Raw genomic sequence first — 21,650 nt, 5'->3', positions numbered from 1 at the left:
TTTTGCGAAAGGACAACGCGAACTACGCCTTATTGGCGACTTTCGCGCATTTCTCACCCCACCGTTACCCACTTGAAAACACTTTTAGATTTCTCGTGTGAAATTCAGCTTGATATTTTCAGAAGTAAAAGATTATAGTCCAAGGATGCCAATACAACCGAACAAAAAAAGGTGAACATTTTCCGGAAAACTGCTACTTCTTGAGCCGCGTTCCCCCTTAATCTTGAGTAGCAGTTTCGAATGGGAAACACAGTCATATGCTTTTTGGAAGTCCGAAAAATCGCGTCTGTTTGAGAGCATTAATAGGAGCAGCAAAATTATGTACAGTTTTAAGGAGTGCCGTCACTGTTGATTTGCCTTTGCGAAAACCATGTTGCCTATTATCGATAAGGTTGTTCTTTTCAAGAAATGACGATATAGAAATGACGATATATGTGGAAATTATGTGTTCCAGTATCTTTGAACAAGAGCACAGTAGGGAGATTGGCCTGTAACAAGTTACTTGGCACGGATCGCCTTTTTTAGGTATTGGAATTGTTTTACTGTATTTTCATTTTGTTGGCAGTTGAGGTTCTGAGAATGATTTCCCAAGTATAAACATAAGTACTTGGAGCACCATCCAGCATACCTGACTAAAAACTTATTGGGTATGCCGTCAATTCCAGGAGTTTTCTTTGTGTCCAGTTTTAACAACAGTGACGACACACCTCCTTCGGATACAGAAATATCACTTACAGATGAATGATCTTTTACAGGAATGAAATATGGGTCACTACCATCATCCAGTACAAATACGGAGCGAAAAAAATGTTAAAAGTCAATGATAGTTGTGTTTTATCCGACACGTCATCGTTTACTGAAAGCATCCGGAAGCATATTAGTCCAAGACTTCTACGGTTTGTTATTGATCTTACATTTAAGTCTCGTTACGATGATCTGGTTTGTCTGTTCATTCATGCCGTTGCATTGCGGATGATGAGGTGAGGTGAATAGTTGGCGTATACAGTTATGTATTAATAACTGCTTAAATTTTCCTGCAGTGAATTTTGTTCTACGATCTGAAAGGAACTTTCGTCGTTTTGCAGAAAAAAAATTGTTTTTAAGCACAAGATGTATGCATCACTGTTCTCACTTTTATGAGCAAATGCCCTTACGTAGCAGGTTACATGATCAATCACCAAGTGAACAAACCTTTTTGATGAGCCGTATCCAGGGAATCCTCCAATAGTGTTCATTGCCAAGGTGTTCATTGCAAAGAGGTCAAAAGGAACCACTGCCTCCAGCTTTTCAGCTGGAAGCAGTGATTCAAGTGTTCCAAAGTTTTTGGTTTCGCCTTCTTGCATCTCTGGCATGTATCACAATGCCGAATGTAGGTGAAACGTCGGTTACCATATCTGGCCAGTAAGATTGTGAAGACAGAAGCGATAGCATCTTTCTTCACTCCGACATGACCAAAATGTTCATGTGCATTCTTAAGAATGATTGGGCGTAGTTCATGGGGCACGTATATATTCCCTACTCCCTTTTTTTTTTTTTTTTGAAGGTGACAATGTTGTTTTTCAATGAATGCGTTCCTTTTGGACGCTCATTGTTGCATCGTTGAAGTTCGTTGCATGACAGAAGAATAACTATTGGGGACAGCGCATCTGCTTCGACGTTACGTGCGTCATTTTTATGTTTGATGTTCATATCATACATTAACTGTTTCAAAGACCACCAGAAGGGATGACCTTGAGGATTTTTAACATTCTTCAGCCACTGGAGCGCTGAGTGATCTGTTACAACAGTGAACGGCTTTCCATGAAGGTAGCGATGTCATTTATCAATGGCATCTACAATGGTAAGACATTCTCTTTCTGTAATAGCATAGTTCCCCTTGTGCTTAAGTAGTTTGCGGGAATAATAGGCAACAGGATGTTCTTTTCCTTTGTCGTCAGGTTGTTTCAGCACTGCACGAATGCCTTCGCCAGATACGTCAAAGTACACAGTACATGGTTTTAAAGGGTTGTATATGCAAAGCATCGGTTCTTCGGTTATCCGCTCCTTCAGTTCCCGAAAGGCTTGCTTCCATGCTTCTGTCCACATCCACTTGCTGCCTTTGTGAAGTAGTTTTGTGAGTGGAAGAGCGATATTGCTGAAGTGAGGGATTTACTGACGGTAGGTTTTACAGTGCCCAGAAAACGCTGGAGATATTTTTGTCGTGTGGGTGTTAGAAATTTGAGAATGGCGACCACATTACTTTGCTTAGGTGTCACTGTGCCTCACGAAATTTTGTGACCCAGGTATTTAATCCTACAGCATGCAAATTGGCACTTCTTTTGTTTGACTTTTACATTCTCGGATAATCATATAGCGCCTCGAGGTGTCGTATATAATCATCAAATTACTCTGAGTATACGACCACATCGTCCAAGTTATTACTGTCATTGGTGAGCTGATGTTTCGCTATTATTGATTTCGTGGCTCTTTCAAATGTAGCTGGAGTGTTCAACTCTAACGGCGTTACCAACCACTCAAAATGACCATCAGGCGTGACAAATGCAGTTTTCTAAACGTCGTCGGGATGCATTTGGACATGCCAGTATCCCAATGTTATGTCTAACGAAGTGAAAAACTTTGCCTTTCCCAAGTGGTCAAGAATATCATCTATACGTGGAATTGGTTGAAAGTTGGGTATCGTTAGAGCGTTGAGTTTCCGGCAGTCAATACGTAGTCGAGTACTTCCTTCACCTTTCTTTCCTGCTAAAATGACAGGTGCGGCCTAGGGCGACAATGAAGCCCTCATAACACCTTGCTTAATGAGGGCGTCAACTTGTTAATCTTTATTTTGTCTACCTGTGAAGATCGGTATGGTGCTCAATGAATAGAGAATCATTGGTAAGTACGATCATATGTTGCTCATTAGTGATGCATCCAATATCTGTCTGATATTTCGAAAAGATCTCGTCATACTTGCTTTAAGGAGAGTTGAGCGCTGCAGACTCATGCTTTGACAAGTTTTCTGAAGTTGGGGTTCGCATCAGCGGGGCTTGAGAGCTTTTCTTTTCATTGTGACAGGGAAGGTTGAAATTCTCACGTGCTTGTATCACTGACTTGCTTTCCAGATTAACAGAAAGATTGAAGTACGAAGTGCTGTATCAACTACTGCCAACACGAACAAGCGAGTGTTTGAAAACACATGACTTTGTTCATTAAAGAGTTCATAACATGACTGGGAACAAAAAGAAAGGAGTACTCCTTTTGCAAATGATACTATGATTTGAAATAACTCGAGACACACAGACCCAGGTATAGCTCTGTTCTGTAATCGAGTGAATAGTATGCGTATCACCTTTGCGGGGACAGCAGAACTCAATGAGATACATGCAATCGGCAGCACAAGTCGCAGCATATAGTTGCCTCGAAAATTGTTAAGGCCTCGCTTGTAGCAGTGCAGCAATGAAACTCAAAAGTGGTTAGCACCATTTGGAGAGGCCCACTACACATGAGAAATTGCCTTCTTCAACCTCCGGCTTGTTAGACAGCTTCTTCCACTTGAAATAAACCTGATGCGGTTCGCCAAATAGGCTCGATGTTTCCACATATGGCGCTGTTTGGCGAGTAAAATCCCTAATGCCAGTGAGAATTAGGCGGTCTGCGGCGAGCTACCTTAGAAAGCAACGGGATTTGACGCCACAATCCAAAAACTTCTGCACAGCGCCAAGTGTAAGTGCCTCATTGACCCTGTTAGGTGCAGCCATCTTTGTTTTTAGGCCAGTGTTGCCAGCACACGAAGTGTTTTCTGGAGTTGTGAATAGAATGCGTTGCTGGGCGAGTTGGTGCATTGTCTAAAAATAAAAATTGAGTGCAAAAAAAAAAGAGGCAAAGGAGACAAGTAGGCTCTGCTTCTATCGTCAGACCCTGTTTTATTCAAATGGTTCAGAAAGAAAAACTTAGGAGGATGGGAACTCCCTCAAGTATTGTGGTACTTGCATATGGAACAGTACTCCCAACGTCCTTTTTGTTTTGTCTCGGCGATTGGCACCCACATCGCCTCTACACTCACTCCTCTTGTCTGCAGGAGCAGCTGGTATATGTGCATTTTAACCGCCGAGGCTCACGCCGTGGAAACTTATTCACTGGTTCTTTACGGGTGGCTCTGCTACTCATGGTCGTGACTGCCGAATGCCATAATGATACATCACAATGCTACGCCTTACCCTCTACCTTTCCACACTGCTGATCCTCACTCTCCATGGCTACCTTCTCCTTTTCCCACCCCCTTGCTATACATAGCTATGCTTTACATTGTCTTGCCTGCCTAGCGCAATACACGGCTATGCTATGCTTTTTTCTTTCTTTTTTCTTTACATCCTCGCCCCCACTGTTCACCTCCTTAATTGATTTTAAGCTTCGAAGAAATCACAAAAGCATGCATTCAACACAGCGCCTCCTTATCTTTTCTTGTGGTCGTGGTGAGGATGGAAAGGAGCAACACCAACTCGCCCATAAAACATTCTCTTGCACCTCACCTTCATTTTCCTTTTCCGCCCCCTTGTGAAGCGGCAACATAAGATGACAGCATGTTTTCTCCCTTCCTCTTTCTCAGCCTCAAGTTTCTTACACATGAAGTGGCTCTGCCATACACGGTGTTGTCGCTGCATCTCGTGTAGCGTGGCGTAATGTTGGCAGAACTACCGTCATGTCAACACGTTGCTGCCTGTGTTACGCCAGGCTACATAAAATGTTCTACACATAAAAAGACAAAAAGCAGACAGAAAGGCAGAGACTAAAATGGATAGAAAGAGATAAAAAAATGCAGAAAAGTGAAAATGCGAGCAAACATAACCGTGTATATATCGCATAGTACCGCAAAAGATAAGAAAGAGGCAGATAACAGGGTGAACTCTTAGCCAAGTCAGGCCCATCTACCCACCAGTCCTGCTGAGACCCCAGCATTGGATGATTTAAGAAAAGCTGCCCTATTTTTTTTTAATAATGAGATGAAAATCTTTAAAAGAAAAAAACAAGTTGAATTGGAACCCTAACGCTCACAAGCTCGAAAAGGACCTTTTATACATCGTAAAAGCTGAACCTTTTAGGGGGCATTTACCACAAAAGCAATTACAAAGCTGGATGCAGCTTTTTTGTTCTATCGATAAAGAATATTTGTGAAAAAGTGCCAGTGCGTTTTTATCATTCACGTGCACCTCTATGCACGGAATATTCAATGTCGTTCCTTGCATCTAGTGTAAGCGTTCCTATATTTTATTCCTCTGTAATTACATGTTGTGAGACACTTGAAACGAGTGATCAGCAGCGTTCCTATAGCTGACAGTCTGCTGATGAATTGCTGCCACACTACCTTGTTACTAATTGGCCTGTGTTTCACGAGCCTCTGTGAGGATCAATCTTACTTTTAAAATTCAGAGTATACGAAATCATAAGCAATCTCAGCTGAGTTGAAGTAGATGGACCAGACCTAAATTAAAACGATATTTGTGAGACAGTTGATTATCTTCTAGATGTGTCATAATTCTCTAAAATATGGTATTTTCTTGTAGTTTTCATGCTACTAAAACACATTGTATTAAAATAAATGGCCTTCTTTTTAAATACATGAAGCCAGAGATTTTCAATTTGTGCATCGTTTAGTTAAGCTCACATGATTTCGTAAAAGAACTTTTTCTTCGGCTAGTTGGTAGAACGTTTCTAAAAACTTAATTTTAGCACAAACATAACACGCACACCCAGGCATCAAACACACACAGCGCTTAATGTCGCGTACCATGAGCTACTCTATTTACTCTAATCTAGGCCGACCCCGATTCTAAAGAGGCCACCAAAAGTAGGAAGCCTGGGAAAAAAAAAAAAAAAAACGTACCTCATATGTAGGCCAAATGAAACAACATTTATTGAAAATGAAGATGAAACACTGCAGTTGGTTTACCATGCAAATAACTCGAGAAACATGCTAGTCTGCAAATAACTCGAGAAACATGCTAGTCCTGTAGTGTGTGTATATTGCTCGTTTTTTTCACACTGGTTCTAGTTATTGGCAGTATAAAGATGCCGCGCATACCAATACCGTGCTTATTCTGAGTCGTTGCTGTTTCCCTTGTCGTTGTCTTCAAAACAGTGCGCAATCCTCCTCCGTGCCATCAAGCGCATTGGATGTGCCGCACTTCTTAAAAGAGCACACAATGAAAGTTTCAGGGTTGTCATCCCATGCTGCAGCCTCTGCAGCGACGTACATTTTTTTCGTCTACTCCAAAGTGCCGCCCCGCTTGAGCATTGGATGATGACTTCGCTGCTAGGACAACTTTTCTTTTATAAACTCACTGTAATGACACTGCCTGTTTGGAGCCATTGAGCTATGCCACACACGGACCACTTGAAGTGTGACTTGAAATGACAAACGGCTCGCCCGCCTCAACACTTGCCACAAAAATCAAAATGGTGGCCACACATGTGCACGTAAGCCACGTGGTGGCTTGGCTACTAAGAGCTACAATTACAGTCTAGGCGGGGCTAGTTGTGCACCAATTCTTCTGAATGAAAAATGGTACGTTTTTCGAAATCCTCGAATCTAAGCTGGCCTTGAAGTTTGATACAAAGAAATTAAAGAAAAACAAATATATAGGCTTAGATTTTAATAAATACGGCATCTATACAGCAAGAAGCGCTGTTTCTCCAGAGAATTATAGTGTTACAGCTTATGCCAGGCCATGAAAATTGAGTGCTGACGGGACCATTTACAAAACTTAGTGTCGTGTCTGTAGCTGGGCAAGGTGTTCCCAACTTTGCTTGTTGGGTGAGTTGGAACAAGTCAACCACAATGCAGTGCAGTGCAAAAAAGAGAGAACAAACAAGCGAGAGAACGAAGGCACAGCATATTCTTCCAACTAAAGTTTATTAGATCGGGACGCATGTATGTATACACAGGCGAAGCAAGAAAAGTGTAGCCCTATCTTAAAAAAAAAACGCAGTTCTTGCACGCAATCGGGACCAAAGGGGGAGGGAAATTATGGAGGCTGAGAAAATCAAACGGTCTGGGGACACATGTGTAAGCATGCCTTCCTTGCACCTTTCTGACAAAGAGCTTTTGTTTTTGGAGAGTCATGGAAAAGGGGGTGGTGTTAGTGCTCGTGTGACTTATCGGCACTTCTTTAGATTTCACTTTTTGATTTTTTCTTCCTGGTTTCTGTCTTTTCTTGCTTTGCCTGTGTATCCCAATCCTGTGTATACGTGCCTCTGTATATGTGCGTCCCAATCTAATAAACATTAGTTGGAAGAATACGCTGTGTAATCATTCTCTCCCTTGTTTGTTGCCTGTTCTTTGCGCTGCACTACATTATGTTCGCAATAGACAACAATGCGGTGCAAGTAGTAGTTAAAAGAGATGACACCTTGCTCATAATCACCAGTGAATCAATTTCTATGTGGTGCTTTAAAAGGGCCCTGCAACACAATCTGAGCAGGTCTCTTTCACTGGTTCTTGTGGTGCTGTGGAATGAGCCAATATCGTTGCACAAGTGGCAAGAATAATACAGTTTGCCCTGATTAAACGAACTGTTACTTCGATGGACAGCTTGAGGATTAATTAGCAGATGATGAAAGTCAATGCAGTGTCTACCCAGTTGTTGCCGAGACAACCAGCTGCTTATTTTTTAGTAACCATGCTGTTGAGCATTGAGTCGCAGCCGTTGATATGGTTACACAATTCTCTCTCTTTGACCCAGCTGCTTCTTGTGGTGGAAAGCGTGAAGGCTGTGCGAGCAAATGGGAATCTTGATTGGCAATTGAAGCTAAGCTTTTTTGGCATTGTTGCAGGAATCGGCTAACACGGACTTTGGCATCTGCTTTGTTGACACCTCCGTGGGCAAGTTTCATGTGAGTACTTTCTTTCCAAAATAATTTTCAGAATAGAAAGAGCTCAGGATTATCTTAGGGGCCTGTACAAAATTATGTGTACCTAAGTCATTTGCTAACAGGAGAGGCTACTGATGAAAAGAAAGGCCACTAAAACATAAGGATTTGCTGCAACACTTTTGAAAAGTTTACACTTATCATATTCTGCTAGTATTTGAGGTGGGAGCATTAAGGATAGCAAAGAAATTCTAGAAGAGGTGAGGACCTCATCGTATGTGATTGAATGGGGTATGATAGGCTGTGGTAACCTCGCTACTCACCGTAGCAGATGATCACCGTGGGTTCAGGCTTAGCGAGCCACAGGGCTGCGTCTCCATCACCTACTCACGTGTAGCGCACCGCTCCACGCACACTCAACTAACAAAGCATTTAGCGTGGCGCGGCAACACAGACAGTGTTTGATTAACAGAAATACGCAAACACTTTGTTGCCTTTGGTGGCACCCCGAACAACTGTACAACGTCCGTTCCCGGGACGCGGAGAGCAATGGCTCTTGCCCGCGGACGTCCACGTTAAGGGGGAACCGCGAGCACGTCGCAGATGGCAATGGCGTGCTTTGACACGCCGGTCGGGAAAAGGTCCCTCGCGGCTATGCTGCGCACTCTCACGATGGCAACTGGGCCTGGTCGCGAGAGTTAGGGCAAACCTCGTACGCATAGGCCTGCAGAAAGTGCGGCTTGGTGTGGTGCGACCACTTCAAGCACTAGTCTCTTCTGTTGGTTTAGCGTACGATACCGAAGCTAACACTCAGGTAAACACGCCTGCTGGGGATGCCAAAGCACCCAGGCAGGCTACAGTCCGGCGGTTCCCGAACGGGACGCGAACAAAGGAAACACATGCTTACCAGGTGCCGACCAACGGAGAAGAGCATTTCCGGCGCGCATCCGATTCTCGCAGCCCCTAAGAACACGTGCTGCGCACGCGCGTGGCCCCATCCATCGTTACGCGTCGATACCACAGCACGGGAAAGGAAAAGAAGCGGCCGTACGGCGGAATGCCTGCGATAACGTCACGGGTGCGCCTCAGGTTCCCACATCCTCCTCTTCTTAATTTACCCTATATACCAGTCTGCAAAAGCAGCCAGTCGTCACCCATGCATGCAAAGACGTCATGCATGGCAACAGCTGGATTTGGGTGAACGTTGAAGAACCCCAAGTGGTTGAAATTTCTGGAGCCCTCCACTACGACGTCTCTCATAATCGTATGGTGGTTTTGGGATGTTAAACCCCACATATCAATCAATCAATTCAGCCTAGCCCTGCAATTTTGGCTGAAAAAAAAAATGAAACAACAACAAACAATACACTTGAGAAATATGATGGCGTCGCGGAAAAAGGGCAACGGGAGTTCATGACGCTCGCGCGTCCAAGCCGCGGAGGGAAAGCGAAACGTAATGTTTGGTTTGGGTGACCGGGTGGATGCGAGAGTGCAAGGCGGGAGGACTGGTTGAGGCCCTCATGTGAGAAACGGGCTCACTTTCGTCTCGTTGATGTTGACAGGTCCACGGACCTCGCTGCGACAGCCGGCCCTTCTGCTGGAATCATTGTCGCCAAATCAACTGGCTGCTGGTGTTAGTCGAGCTGTGCACAGCGTCTGCGACAGCTAATCTGGTGCAGGAGCTGTGATGGAAAGGCTAGCAGAGCTTCTCATTGACGGCCGGGAGCAGGGCACAGCCTGGCTGCCTAACGACCGTGGATCTCCGCACACTTCTAGAGTCCAATGTAGTGTAGGGGTCGGTGACTTTCTAAGTTGTCGCCACCACGCACAGAAGCACCACGCATGTACACACGCACACACACCTTCGATGATCGGGTCCCTCCAAACGCGCCTCGCAAAAGAAGGCGCAGAGCGTTCTTTGTATCTCTCTCCACGCTAAAGCACCAATTCACGATCCCCTCCTCCAGCGAGCATAAAAAAAAAAACACACGAAAAAACATTACGTAAACATGAACACTCAAATGAAAATCAGCAGCAGCAACTGGGCGGAGCCAACTTCCTTGCTAGCACTGGCTGTAAAGAAGTTAGCTAACTGAGACTAGACAGTAAAAAATGGGGGCCTTTGGTTGCGAAAATAAGCTCGCAGTTCGGCGCGAAATCACTAAGGTGAGTGCTTCCTCAGATTATGCCGGTGCGTGGTCCGAATGCGGTCCACCGTGCCGGATGTGTGCCGTTGCTTGCGCTAAGAGCCTCTAGGCGCTGCCGCAGGCTCGTGAGACCTCGACGCAAAGGCTTTCATGTCTGTGATGTGGGCAGGGCTGAGTTTTTCCGAAAGCACGCCTTTCAGCAAGTACGCGAGCGGTGTCCAAGCTTTCTCCACTCGGTACGGACCAAGCCACTTAAGAGCGAGCAAAGGTGAGAAACCCTTGCTCGCGTTGCTAAGAGCGTGGTTGCGCTTCAGGACAAGGTCAGCTACCTTAAATGAAAGGTGGCGATATTTTCGGTCGTAGTGGGCCTTTTGCTCAGCCCTGGCTATTGCTAAACTCTGCCTCGCTCTACCGAGAGCTCGACAAAACCTGTGCCGAAGTGTTGAAGCCTAAGCAGAACAGTCTGCCGGTTCTTTTTCGTCCCCGAGCTGGCATTGCATGACCCTGTTCACTGGATTTGCCAACTGCCTTCCGAAGTTAAAGAAAGCGGGAGAGAAACTAGTAGAGCGACTCTCTGAGGTTCGGATTGCAAACGCGACTTCACTCAAATGGTCCTTTTTTGGCAAAGGCCTGCAACATCGGTCTGAGCGTACGATTGGTTCGATCCTTCAAATTTGACTGGGGATGGTAGGCCGAAGTGGTGCAGTGATCTATTCCTAGGGAACGGCACGTATCACCAAACACCCGAGCCGTGAAATACGACGCGTTGGCGGTGATCAATCTTTTCGGAAAACCGAACCGAAAAAACACTTTCTGTAGCCTCTCTAGCACCGCTCGCGCTGTCACTTTCCATAAGGGAAACAACTCTACCCATTTGGAAAAATGATCAACTATCATCAGATGTATGAACCCCTGCTTACTCCTGGGAAACGGCATCATTAGATCGCAGGTGGCTACTTGCCACGGATGCTCACTGACAATGGGTTTCATCAAGCCCAGGCGGCTTGCCACCCCTTGATTTCCCCGCTTGACAGATGTGGCAGGAACGGCAATAGCGAAAAATGTCACGCTTCGTGCCAAGCCAAGTCACAACCTTACTCAGTTTCGCAAAAACTTTGGAGCCACTCAGGTGACCGGCCATGGGCTCGTCGTGAGAAGCTTGCAACAGTGCGGCTCTGAGACTCTTGGACACAACCACTTTAAACGGGTCCACGGACTCTTCATTGGTTGCTATGTATTTAAGCAGGGGTTCATCATGTTTCAGCAAGTATGTATTCGCGGGGGACCCAGGGACATGCCGGTTTTTGTCCCCCTGTGCCCACTACACTACCAGCAGTGTCTCGGCGCTCCGTCTCCCTGAGACCGTCGCTCAATTTGGCAAAGAATGGATCATCTTGCCGGGCCTTCGGTAATTCTTGTCTGCTGAAAGCGATTCCCATTCTCCCAAAGGGGAACCTGGTATCGTTCCCATTCAGGACAGCAGCCATCACATCCGCTCGCGTTGGTATCATGAGTTTGCTTCCCTTTCGCTCCCCCTCTGGCCCGCATCGCGGCTCGCTGCTTGTCTGGCCCGCAGAAAGGGTTTGCTCGTCGGCGCATTCACCCTTTTCTCCGTTCGGCGGCTCCACTGCCGCATCGCCTGCGCAGCGCCTTCTCTATTTTTAGATGCCAGTCAGTTCATACGCCGAACCATGGGAGCTCGCGGGCTGCTACGCTTTGCATGCTTGCTGCAATGCGGCGCCACTGGCTGACACTATCGCCGGCTTGTCGTCTGCTCTGGACGAAGGTGCGCTGATGCTCTAGCTGTGCTATTTATAGATTGGAAATCCGTGAACAATGTACAGTTTTCACAAGAGAATGTTAATGTGCTTGAGTAGCAGAAACTACGTTGTTTTGTGTCTCGCACGCGAATTTTACGACTACAATTTCGGGATTGCGTGAGTCTTTGCCTTCTGAAGCTGTATATGTCTTTCATGTATTTGATTGCGGTCATTCTGCAATTTGTTGTAGCCCGTGTTGGGAACCAGCGTGAGGAACTACAACCAAGCCATTGCCCTCCTCGCGCTATAAATAGTGTCATCTTTGTTATCAGGCTTTTGGAGATTGCTAAGGCATGTTTCATTCCAGTAGTACCAAAGAGGTTGGGACAGGCAAGTCCTACCTTTTTTCCTCATTCGATTTTCACTGTATTTCATTTTAGGTGGTGAAGATGCCCCACAAAAGTTAACATTGCGATCAACTTAGCTGCCAGTTTTAAGAACTGGCGGTTTATTATTAGGAATCTTATACTAGCACCCAACGTACATGTGCACCTGGAGACAAACCTGCAGTTTCTTTTAACTAACGCTTCTCTATTTCTCTACTTTGTGGTATACAAAAAATATGTATAGTCAACCAAATGATATCGTATATTTTTTTTCAGTTCAACAGAAATTAACAGTGACAAAAAACACACAACAATCCACACAACAATTTGAGAATTTTTCGCGACAATGGTTTGCTACCATACATTTTGATTACAGAGTTCTTGTCAGTAATGTTCATCGCATGATTACTTAGGAGTGGCTTGATAAGCTTCCTGCAAAGAAGCTGAAGAAATTCTTTTCTGTTGTCACGGTCATCATTCTTGCACTTCAGCCCAAGGAGGTCTATCAAGACGTACACAGCATGCTCCACACTGGTCTCCAGTGGCCTTACAATTTGTTTCCTATAGTCAAGCACAATCTCCACAAACTTGCTGAGGCTTGTTAACAGTGTTAAGAGTTCTTTTGCGGGGGACTTGAGTCTTTCCCTGTCATGGTAATAAGGGCTGCAGCGCGAGCACAGAGGTGCTAGAAGAAATAGACGAAAGGCGAGGCAAAGAAAGCAAAGAGGACAACACGAGCGCTGACTACCAACTGAATTTTATTATTCGCAGCATACATGATAATATTGTCGCGACGTCAAGAGAGAGGTCGTACTCGAAGACGCTGAGAAAACAGCAGCGGGTCGGTCTTTTTGTTAACCGCGCGAGAGAGAGTTCCTCATCTTTCTCGTTGTTGCGTTCTCCATAAAAGCGTGCAGATGCGCGTATGCGCTGTCGCCTTCGTCTTTTTCGCGGGACGCACGTGACATTTGCCTCCCTCCAAAAATGGCATCGTCCCGATGCGCAGTCAAGGCACTCTACTTATAAAAACGCACATATGCACCGGCACGCACAGGACAAACGAGAGTTAGCTGGACAAGTAGGGTTTCATCCGGATGACATGCACGATTTCGGGTGAGCAGTTTCGGCGACTGGAACTGCAATTGCCGTCGGGAATAACTTCATAGTTGATGTCGTTCAATCGTCGGGTGACTCGATATGGGCCAAAGTATCGTCGTAATAGCTTTTCTGAAAGTCCGCGTCGACGTATTGGGATCCAGACCCATACCTTGTCGCCTGGTTTGTAGGTTACTAATTTATGTCGTAGGTCGTACCGTTTCGCATCTTTGTGTTGCTGGTGACAAATACGCACGCGGGCTAGCTGTCGGGCTTCTTCGGCACGCTGACCAAATTCTTCGGCGTCAGCGTGAGTGTCGTCACACTCGTGCGGCAGCATAGCGTCCAACGTTGTAGTGACCTCGCGCCCGTGTATTAAACTAAACGGCGTCATTCCGGTAGTTTCCTGCCGGGCAGTATTATAGGCGAAGGTCACATAAGGCAAGATTTCATCCCAGTTCTTGTGTTCTGTGTCGACATACATGCAGAGCATGTCTGCGAGGGTCTTATTAAGCCGCTCTGTTAGTCCGTTTGTTTGTGGGTGGTACGCCGTTGTTCTCCGGTGAGCTGTACCACTGAGCCTGAGAACCGACTCCAAAAGTTCTGCCACGAACGCAGTTCCTCTATCCGTGATGAGAACTGTTGGAGCACCATGCCGAAGGACGACGTTTTCTATGAAGAAATGAGCCGCTTCTGCTGCTGTGGCCCTCGGCATGGCTTTAGTTTCTGCGTAGCGAGACAAATAATCAGTGGCGACAATGATCCATCTGTTCCCTGTATTAGAAGTTGGGAATGGGCCCAGGAAATCCATTCCGATTTGGGCGAATGGCTTTGCTGGTACTTGAACGGAATGTAATAAGCCTGCCGGCCTGCCGGGTGGTGCTTTGCGTCTTTGACAGTCGGCACATGTTTGGACGTGATGTTTCACAGCAGCAGGTAGGTTAGGCCAGTAGTAACTGTTTTGCAGACGGGACAATGTTCGAGTGTAACCGAGATGACCAGAGGTGACTTCATCATGGCAGGCTTCCAGAATTTCTTTTCGCAGTGATGCAGGGACGACGAGCAAGTATGGGCTGCCGGTGGGAGAAAAGTTTTTCTTGTATAGGACGTCGTTCTTTAAACAAAAAGATGGCACTCCTCGCAAAAATTCGCGGCACGTCTTCCCGTCGTCCTTCTAAGAAATCGATAAGCGAAAGCAGGTCAGGGTCACGGCGCTGCTCTTGTGAGATAGTGGCCGCGTTGATGACTCCCAAGAATGCGGCGTCCATAGACTCGTCATTAATAGCGGCAGGCTCAACGGGTGACCGCGAGAGACAGTCTGCGTCGGTGTGCTTCTTCCCTGATTTATAAATAATGGTCATATCAAACTCCTGAAGCCGAAGGCTCCAGCGTGCTAAACGGCCGGATGGGTCTTTCAAGTTAGTGAGCCAGCAAAGCGAGTGGTGATCACTGACGACCTTGAATGAGCGGCCGTACAGATACGGTCGAAATTTGAGAACCGCCCAAACCACGGCGAGGCACTCTTTCTCGGTAGTCGAGTAGTTCTCTTCCGTGCGAGAGAGAGCTCTGCTGGCATAGGCTATCACTTTCTCGGAGTTATCTTGCCATTGTATCAGTACGGCGCCCAGGCCTACATTGCTTGCGTCGGTGTGAAGTGCTGTTGGCGCTTCCTGGTCAAAGTGCGCCAGAACCGGAGGTGTTTGGAGGCGTTGGCGTAATTCGTTGAACGCTGTTTGTTCCTTTTCGCTCCAAAGAAAGGGGACATCCTCTCGTGTGAGCCGCGTCAGAGGCGCCGCAATAGACGAAAAGTTGGCGATGAATCGTCGGTAATAAGCGCAGAGGCCTAAGAAGCGTCTCACTGCTCTTTTGTCATGCGGTGCTGGAAACTTTGCGACAGCGTCGATTTTGCCCGGGTCAGGTCGAACACCTTCGTGGCTCACCACGTGGCCTAAGAAGCAAAGTTCGTTGAAACCGAAATGGCACTTCTCTTGCTTTAAAGTCAGGCCAGCCGAGCGTATAGCTTGTAGAACTGCGAATAATCGACTTAGGTGCTCCTCGAATGTAGCTGAGAAAACGACAACGTCGTCTAGATAAACCAAGCATGTCTGCCACTTAAGTCCTGATAGCACAGTGTCCATTAAGCGCTGAAAAGTGGCTGGCGCTGAGCATAACCCGAATGGAAGCACTTTAAATTCATAAAGACCGTCGGGCGTCACGAAAGCAGTTTTCTCACGTCTCTCTCGTCGACCTCTATTTGCCAATAGCCACTTCGCAGGTCCATCGATGAGAAATAGCGTGCATGCCGCAGCCGATCAAGAGAGTCATCTATACGTGGCAGTGGGTAGACGTCTTTCTTCGTTACTTGATTTAACTTGCGGTAATCTATACAGAAACGCAAGCTGCCGTCTTTCTTTTTAACCAATACCACGGGGGATGCCCAAGGACTCTTGGAAGGCTGTATTACGTCATCTTGGAGCATCTTCTGAACTTGCTTTTGGATCTCCTCACGTTCTTTCGGAGCCAGACGGTATGGGTTTTGACGGATCGGTCTCGTATTTTCTTCAATGATAATTCGGTGCCGGGTCAGTGGTGTTTGCTTGACTTTCGACGTGCACGAAAAACAATTTTTGAACTGGTGTATCAGCTCTAGTAGGCGCTGTTTTTCCGAGGCTGACAGGGTTGAGCAAATGTTGACAGACAAAGGTGTCGAGGCTGGGATGGTCGCCTCGTCCGGTTGCAAAGCGAAGCAATCTCTGGCTTGGTCCACGTCGTCGTAGTAGGCAATCGCGGTGCCCTTCTGGATGTGACGACGCTCGTTGCTGAAGTTGGTGATGAGGACTTCTGCCCGCCCATCAATTAGTGCCAGAATGCCTCTCGCTATTGAAACACCTTGCGTAAGCAATAGCGTGTCTATTCGCTCCGCTATCACCTCATTACGGCACGGCCGTTCACACAACACCGACACAAGGCAGCAAGATCTCGGCAGGAGCATCACATCATCGGCTACACGTAAACGTTGCAGTTGTTCTTCAGTGGTGGCGTCGACGTAAGGATGGGCGGAAAAGGTGACGATACGTTCTGGGATGTTGATGATAGCACCGTACTCTCGCAGAAAATCCATACCCAAAATCAACTCTTTACAACAGTCCGGTAAAATTACAAAAGTGGCGAAGAAGTTCGAATCATCGATTACGAGCCGAGCGGTGCATTTACCGGTTGGCGTCATTAGCCGCCCACCAGCACTCCTTATGCTCGGCCCACTCCACGGCGTCTTAACCTTCTTAAGGCGGTCGGCGAGCTCTTGTCGCATAATAGAGAAGTCAGCACCAGTGTCAACCAGTGCTGTTACGTGGTGCCCGTCTATAATAACGCTGAGGTCGGCACGTGCAAATTCATTGGCAGTAGTACTCGTAGTTGTTGTCGTCTTCGTCATCACCGTCGTCACGTCGTCTTTGTGTAGAGGCAAGGGGGTCTTTTTGGCGTCTCGGCAATTGGCAACCTTGCCCCCGGAGGTCGCGGCAGTTAGTTTCCCTGGCACGGGCTTGGGGAGCGGTTTCTGATGGCGTCCGCGTATCTTTGGCGATTCGGGGAATTCTGACCTCGTGCAGGTGAGGGAGACCGCCAGCGACGACTTGGTGAAGACGCTTGGTTGGTCGGTAGGTGATCAGCACCATGGTCACGAGGGTCTTCAGAATAAAAAGAAGCGGGCCGAGAAAAGTTTCCAAACCGGGTTTCTCGATGGCGGCAGTAGCGCGAGATGTGGCCTGGTTCGCCGCAGTGGAAACAAAGGGGTCGACGGTCGGCAGTGCGCCACAAGTCGGTCCGACGTACTGGTGGTCGCCGCACAGGTTCACGCTGCCACCACGGCAAGGTAACGGGCCGCGGCTGAAAGGGTGCTTCTTCTGGGGCAGGCGGATGACGGCGGACGGCATCAGCATAGGTCAGTGGACGTGGTTCGGGTGGTGGCGCCGGTGATGGAAAGGCTTGCCGTAGTTCCTGGCGCACGATTTCTGCAACAGAAGCAACTGGGGGATCGGTAGACGGAAGGCCGAGGGCCCGCAGCTCTTCCCGAAGGATTTGTCGAATCATTTGCCGTAAAGAGGTTTCGGAAACGGCAGCGTTTTGAGCGGCGGCACCAACAGGCGTTTGGTCGGGCAGGCGGTCAAAGTGGCGGCATCGTTGCCGGAGCGCCCGCTCAATGACAGTCGCCTCTTTGATGAATTCATCCACTGTTGTTGGCGGATTTCGTACAAGGCCGGCGAAAAGCGGTTCCTTAACTCCCCGCATCAGATGACGAACTTTCCTTGCCTCGGGCATGTCAGGGTCAGCGCGGCGAAATAGGCGGGCCATATCCTCAGCGAACATGGCCACGCTTTCGTTCGGCTTTTGCATGCGGGCTTCGATCATCTGTTGTGCGAGATCCCGTCGGTCCGCACTCAGGAACGTCTCGAGAAGCTTTTGGCGGAAATTGTCCCAGGTTTGGAAAGTAGGCTCCCTGTTCTCGTACCATGTGCGAGCGCTATTTTCCATTGCGAAGTAGGCACGGCCAAGTTTTTCTTGCACGCTCCAACGATTCACCACAGCGGTCCGCTCGAACTGGTCGAGCCAGTCCTCGACGTCTTCATACGGTTCTCCACGGAAGACTTCGGGAACACGAGGAGTCTCAAACGTTACCTGGTAAGGGTGAGTCGTCTGGGCCGGGGGAAGATTCGCAGACGCTGAAGGGGCCGCCATGTTGGTAACAGGAGATGCCGTCAAGAGTTCTGGGCTTAGGCCTAATAGGCGCCGGCTGAATCGGTGTACTGGAGTCGCAACAAGACGTTGAGGCTCCGGACTGGGTGTACGGTCCCGAACAACGCTTTCTTGCATCAGGTTGCAGGCCCCAGCACCTCCACCAGTGTCGCGACGTCAAGAGAGAGGTCGTACTCGAAGACGCTGAGAAAACAGCAGCGGGTCGGTCTTTTTGTTAACCGCGCGAGAGAGAGTTCCTCATCTTTCTCGTTGTTGCGTTCTCCATAAAAGCGTGCAGATGCGCGTATGCGCTGTCGCCTTCGTCTTTTTCGCGGGACGCACGTGACAATATATACAACAGGCAACCTTTTAACAGCAGACGTGAGCGACGTGACATATTCTGGGGAATGGTCTGATAAAAAGAAGGTACAATGATAAAATGGCTAACCCTTATCTAAAAGTGCAAACTCTTTGTCGTGCAAGGCCACCGAAGGTTGGCTCACGCATCCGTCACCATGTTTTCCAATAAAATACGCTTCAGCTATTTCATGAGTTAACTTGTCCATGTGGCGTGCCAGCACACTCACGCCCGGAAATCGAGGCTGGCACCCGCAGCTTTTGCAGCGCAAAACAAGGTTTGAACTAATTTTTTTGCATATATCATTCATATGTCCTTCTAACCTTTTATTAATGCACCGCCCAGTTTGGCCTATATAACAACGATCGCATGTTAAAGGAAGCATGTAAACAACACCAACTGCGCAATCTACAAATTTATTTATGTGTTTTACGGTGCATGTCCAACTTTCTTTGGGGATTCCACTAAGTGGCTCATCCGTCATTCTGCAAATCTGGCTTACTTTGCATGAGGCTGATAAAACTACATCCACACCATATCTCGAGCCTACCTTCTTCAAACCATGAGATATATTGTGGAAGTATGGGATGACTGCAACTCTTTTGCGCTCTTTATTTCCTCCTGCCTTTTCTTGTTTTTGTTTGATTTTTTGCAACAAAGCATCGCACACTGAATTACAGATTTTGGAAATCCCGCTGACAGAAGTCTGTTAATTTGCATTGTTACACTATCAGTCATCTTGTGTAGGCATGACTTAGATAAGCCAGCACTTACAGCCGACGAAGCAATAGCTCTCTTGACCAGTTTTGTGTGGCAGGAGGCATAGTTTAACAAGGGTTTAACACTTCGCGGTTGGTATTCCCAGCATACGTGATTTGGAAACAATGTAATATTAATATCTAAGTACCTCGGAGATCCCTGTAGGGGAACTTCGCAAGTGAAGTCTAGCCCACCTCTATGTGTTTTAAAAGCACTCAATACAAGTTCAGCCGGGTTTTTCCTGTTAGTTACGAAAGGCAGCAGAAAAATTAAATAGTCGTCCACATATCTGAAAGCGGTATGCACCAAATCCACAAGTTTTTCATTGAGGATGGGGTCAATCTTGGCAAGAAAAATGTCACTCAGGACCGGGGCGACCCTTGACCCAATGCGAACTCCCTTACGTTGTCTATAAAGAGACCCTCCCCTCGAAACAAAAGTGGAGTTCAAGTAGAAAAGCAAAAGTTCCATGAAAGAATTAACACTGATGCCACTATCATTAATGAACAGATCTTCATGATTATCCTTGGTTATACAATCTCTAACGTAATTTAACAATGTGCTCTGAGGAATGAAGTGATACAAATCTACAACATCGATACTCAAAACAGGGCACCCAATTGGATTATGATCCTTGAGGTATCTGACAACTTCTTGTGAATTACGGACGCGGTAGGGGTAATCTAAAACTAAACTAGATAGATGTTTCTGCAAATGACCTCCCAAAAGCTTCTGCCAGGTTCCTCTTTCAGAAACAATAGCACGCAAACGTTGTTCCGGCTTATGACTCTTAATAATGAAAAAAATAGACAATTCTTGGGAAGTAGCCTTTCTTACGCTACGGGCTAAACCTAGCAAATTCACAGCCTGGAGGCGAGCTACAGCATCTTTCTTGATATTTGAACTTTTTGCTGTAACTTGTACAAAGTGTTTCACAACAGCCTGTGACGCTTTTTGCAAAAAGACATCATTGTGTAGAATAGCGGAAACACCTTCCTTATCCGCTTGAAGAACACGCAAATTATTCATGGACAAGAAACTAGAAAGTGGTTTTAGACACGTGACCGATCTTGATTGACACCCACCTCTCGCGAGGACGTCGATGCATTCCGAAGTTCACCGACACCGTTCCTCTTCAGGCACACGGGCTGACACATTCCTAGCGAGAGCCACCTTTTCAGCTCCTCGGAGGGAAGGTTCCAGGCTGAACCTCGGTCCCAGACGAAGCGTCTGTTGAAACTTCTCAGGAATAGGCGTGTCACCCAGGTTGATGAGCGTCCCCGCTGGTCCGGAACGCCTGCGTCGTCTTGGCAGGAGAGGTCGCACACGATTCCACAAAGACTCAGTTGCCAACTCAGACTGGTAGTACCACTGTCGGTACGCTCTCTCCCGGTGACGACCATTCCTCAGAGCACATTGTTAAATTATGTTAGAGATTGTATAACCAGGGATAATCATGAAGATTTGTTCATTAATGATAGGGGCATCAGTGTTAATTCTTTCATGGAACTTTTGCTTTTCTACTTGAACTCCACTTTTGTTTCGTGGGAAGGGTCTCTTTTTAGACAACGTAAGGGAGTTTGCATTGGGTCAAGGGTCGCCCCGGTCCTGAGTGACATTTTTCTTGCCAAGATTGACACCATCCTCAATGAAAAACTTGTGGATTTGGTGCATACTACTTTCAGATATGTAGACGACTATTTCATTTTTCTGCTGCCTTCCGTAACTAACAGGAAAACCCAACTGAACTTGTATTGAGTGCTTTTAAAACACATGGAGGTGGGCTAGACTTCACTTGCGAAGTTCCCCAACAGGGATCTCTGAGGTACTTAGATATTAATATTACATTGTTTCCAAATCACGTATGCTGGGAATACCAACCGCGAAGTGTTAAACCCTTGTTAAACTATGCCTCCTGCCACACAAAACTGGTCAAGAGAGCTATTGCTTCGTCGGCTGTAAGTGCTGGCTTATCTAAGTCATGCCTACACAAGATGACTGATAGTGTAACAATGCAAATTAACAGACTTCTGTCAGCGGGATTTCCAAAATCTGTAATTTCTTCAGTGTGCGAAGCTTTGTTGCAAAAAATCAAACAAAAACAAGAAAAGGCAGGAGGAAATAAAGAGCGCAAAAGAGTTGCAGTCATCCCATACTTCCACAATATATCTCATGGTTTGAAGAAGGTAGGCTCGAGATATGGTGTGGATGTAGGTTTATCAGCCCCGTGCAAAGTAAGCCAGATTTGCAGAATGACGGATGAGCCACTTAGTGAAATCGCCAAAGAAAGTTGGACATGCGCCGTAAAACAGATAAATAAATTTGTAGATTGCGCAGCTGGTGTTGTTTACATGCGTCCTTTAACGTGCGGTCGTTGTTATATAGGCCAAACTGGGTGGTGCATTGATAAAAGGTTAGGAGAATATATGAATGATGTATGCAAAGGAATTAGTTCAAACCTCGTTCTGCACTGTAAAAGCTGCGGTTGCCAGCCTGGACTTCCGGGTGTGAGTGTACTAGTACGCCACATGGACAAGGTAACTCGTGAAATAGCTGAAGCGTATTT

At 46.9% G+C, this 21,650-nt stretch overlaps 1 protein-coding gene across 2 annotated transcripts in view; it reads left to right on the top strand.

Moving 5' to 3' along the window:
* The window catches only part of LOC119160937 (DNA mismatch repair protein Msh6), a 619,403-nt gene that overhangs the window by 200,105 nt on the left and 397,648 nt on the right, over nt 1-21,650 (top strand). For both annotated transcript variants that reach the window (XM_075880344.1, XM_037413220.2), the window contains exon 13: nt 7,813-7,872. In XM_075880344.1, coding sequence (XP_075736459.1) covers nt 7,813-7,872 — 60 coding nt within the window. The remainder of the gene's footprint in view (nt 1-7,812; nt 7,873-21,650) is intronic.

Source organism: Rhipicephalus microplus, chromosome X (assembly GCF_043290135.1).
Source record: "Rhipicephalus microplus isolate Deutch F79 chromosome X, USDA_Rmic, whole genome shotgun sequence".
NCBI lineage: Eukaryota > Metazoa > Arthropoda > Arachnida > Ixodida > Ixodidae > Rhipicephalus > Rhipicephalus microplus.
This window is presented reverse-complemented; position numbering and strand designations above follow the sequence as displayed.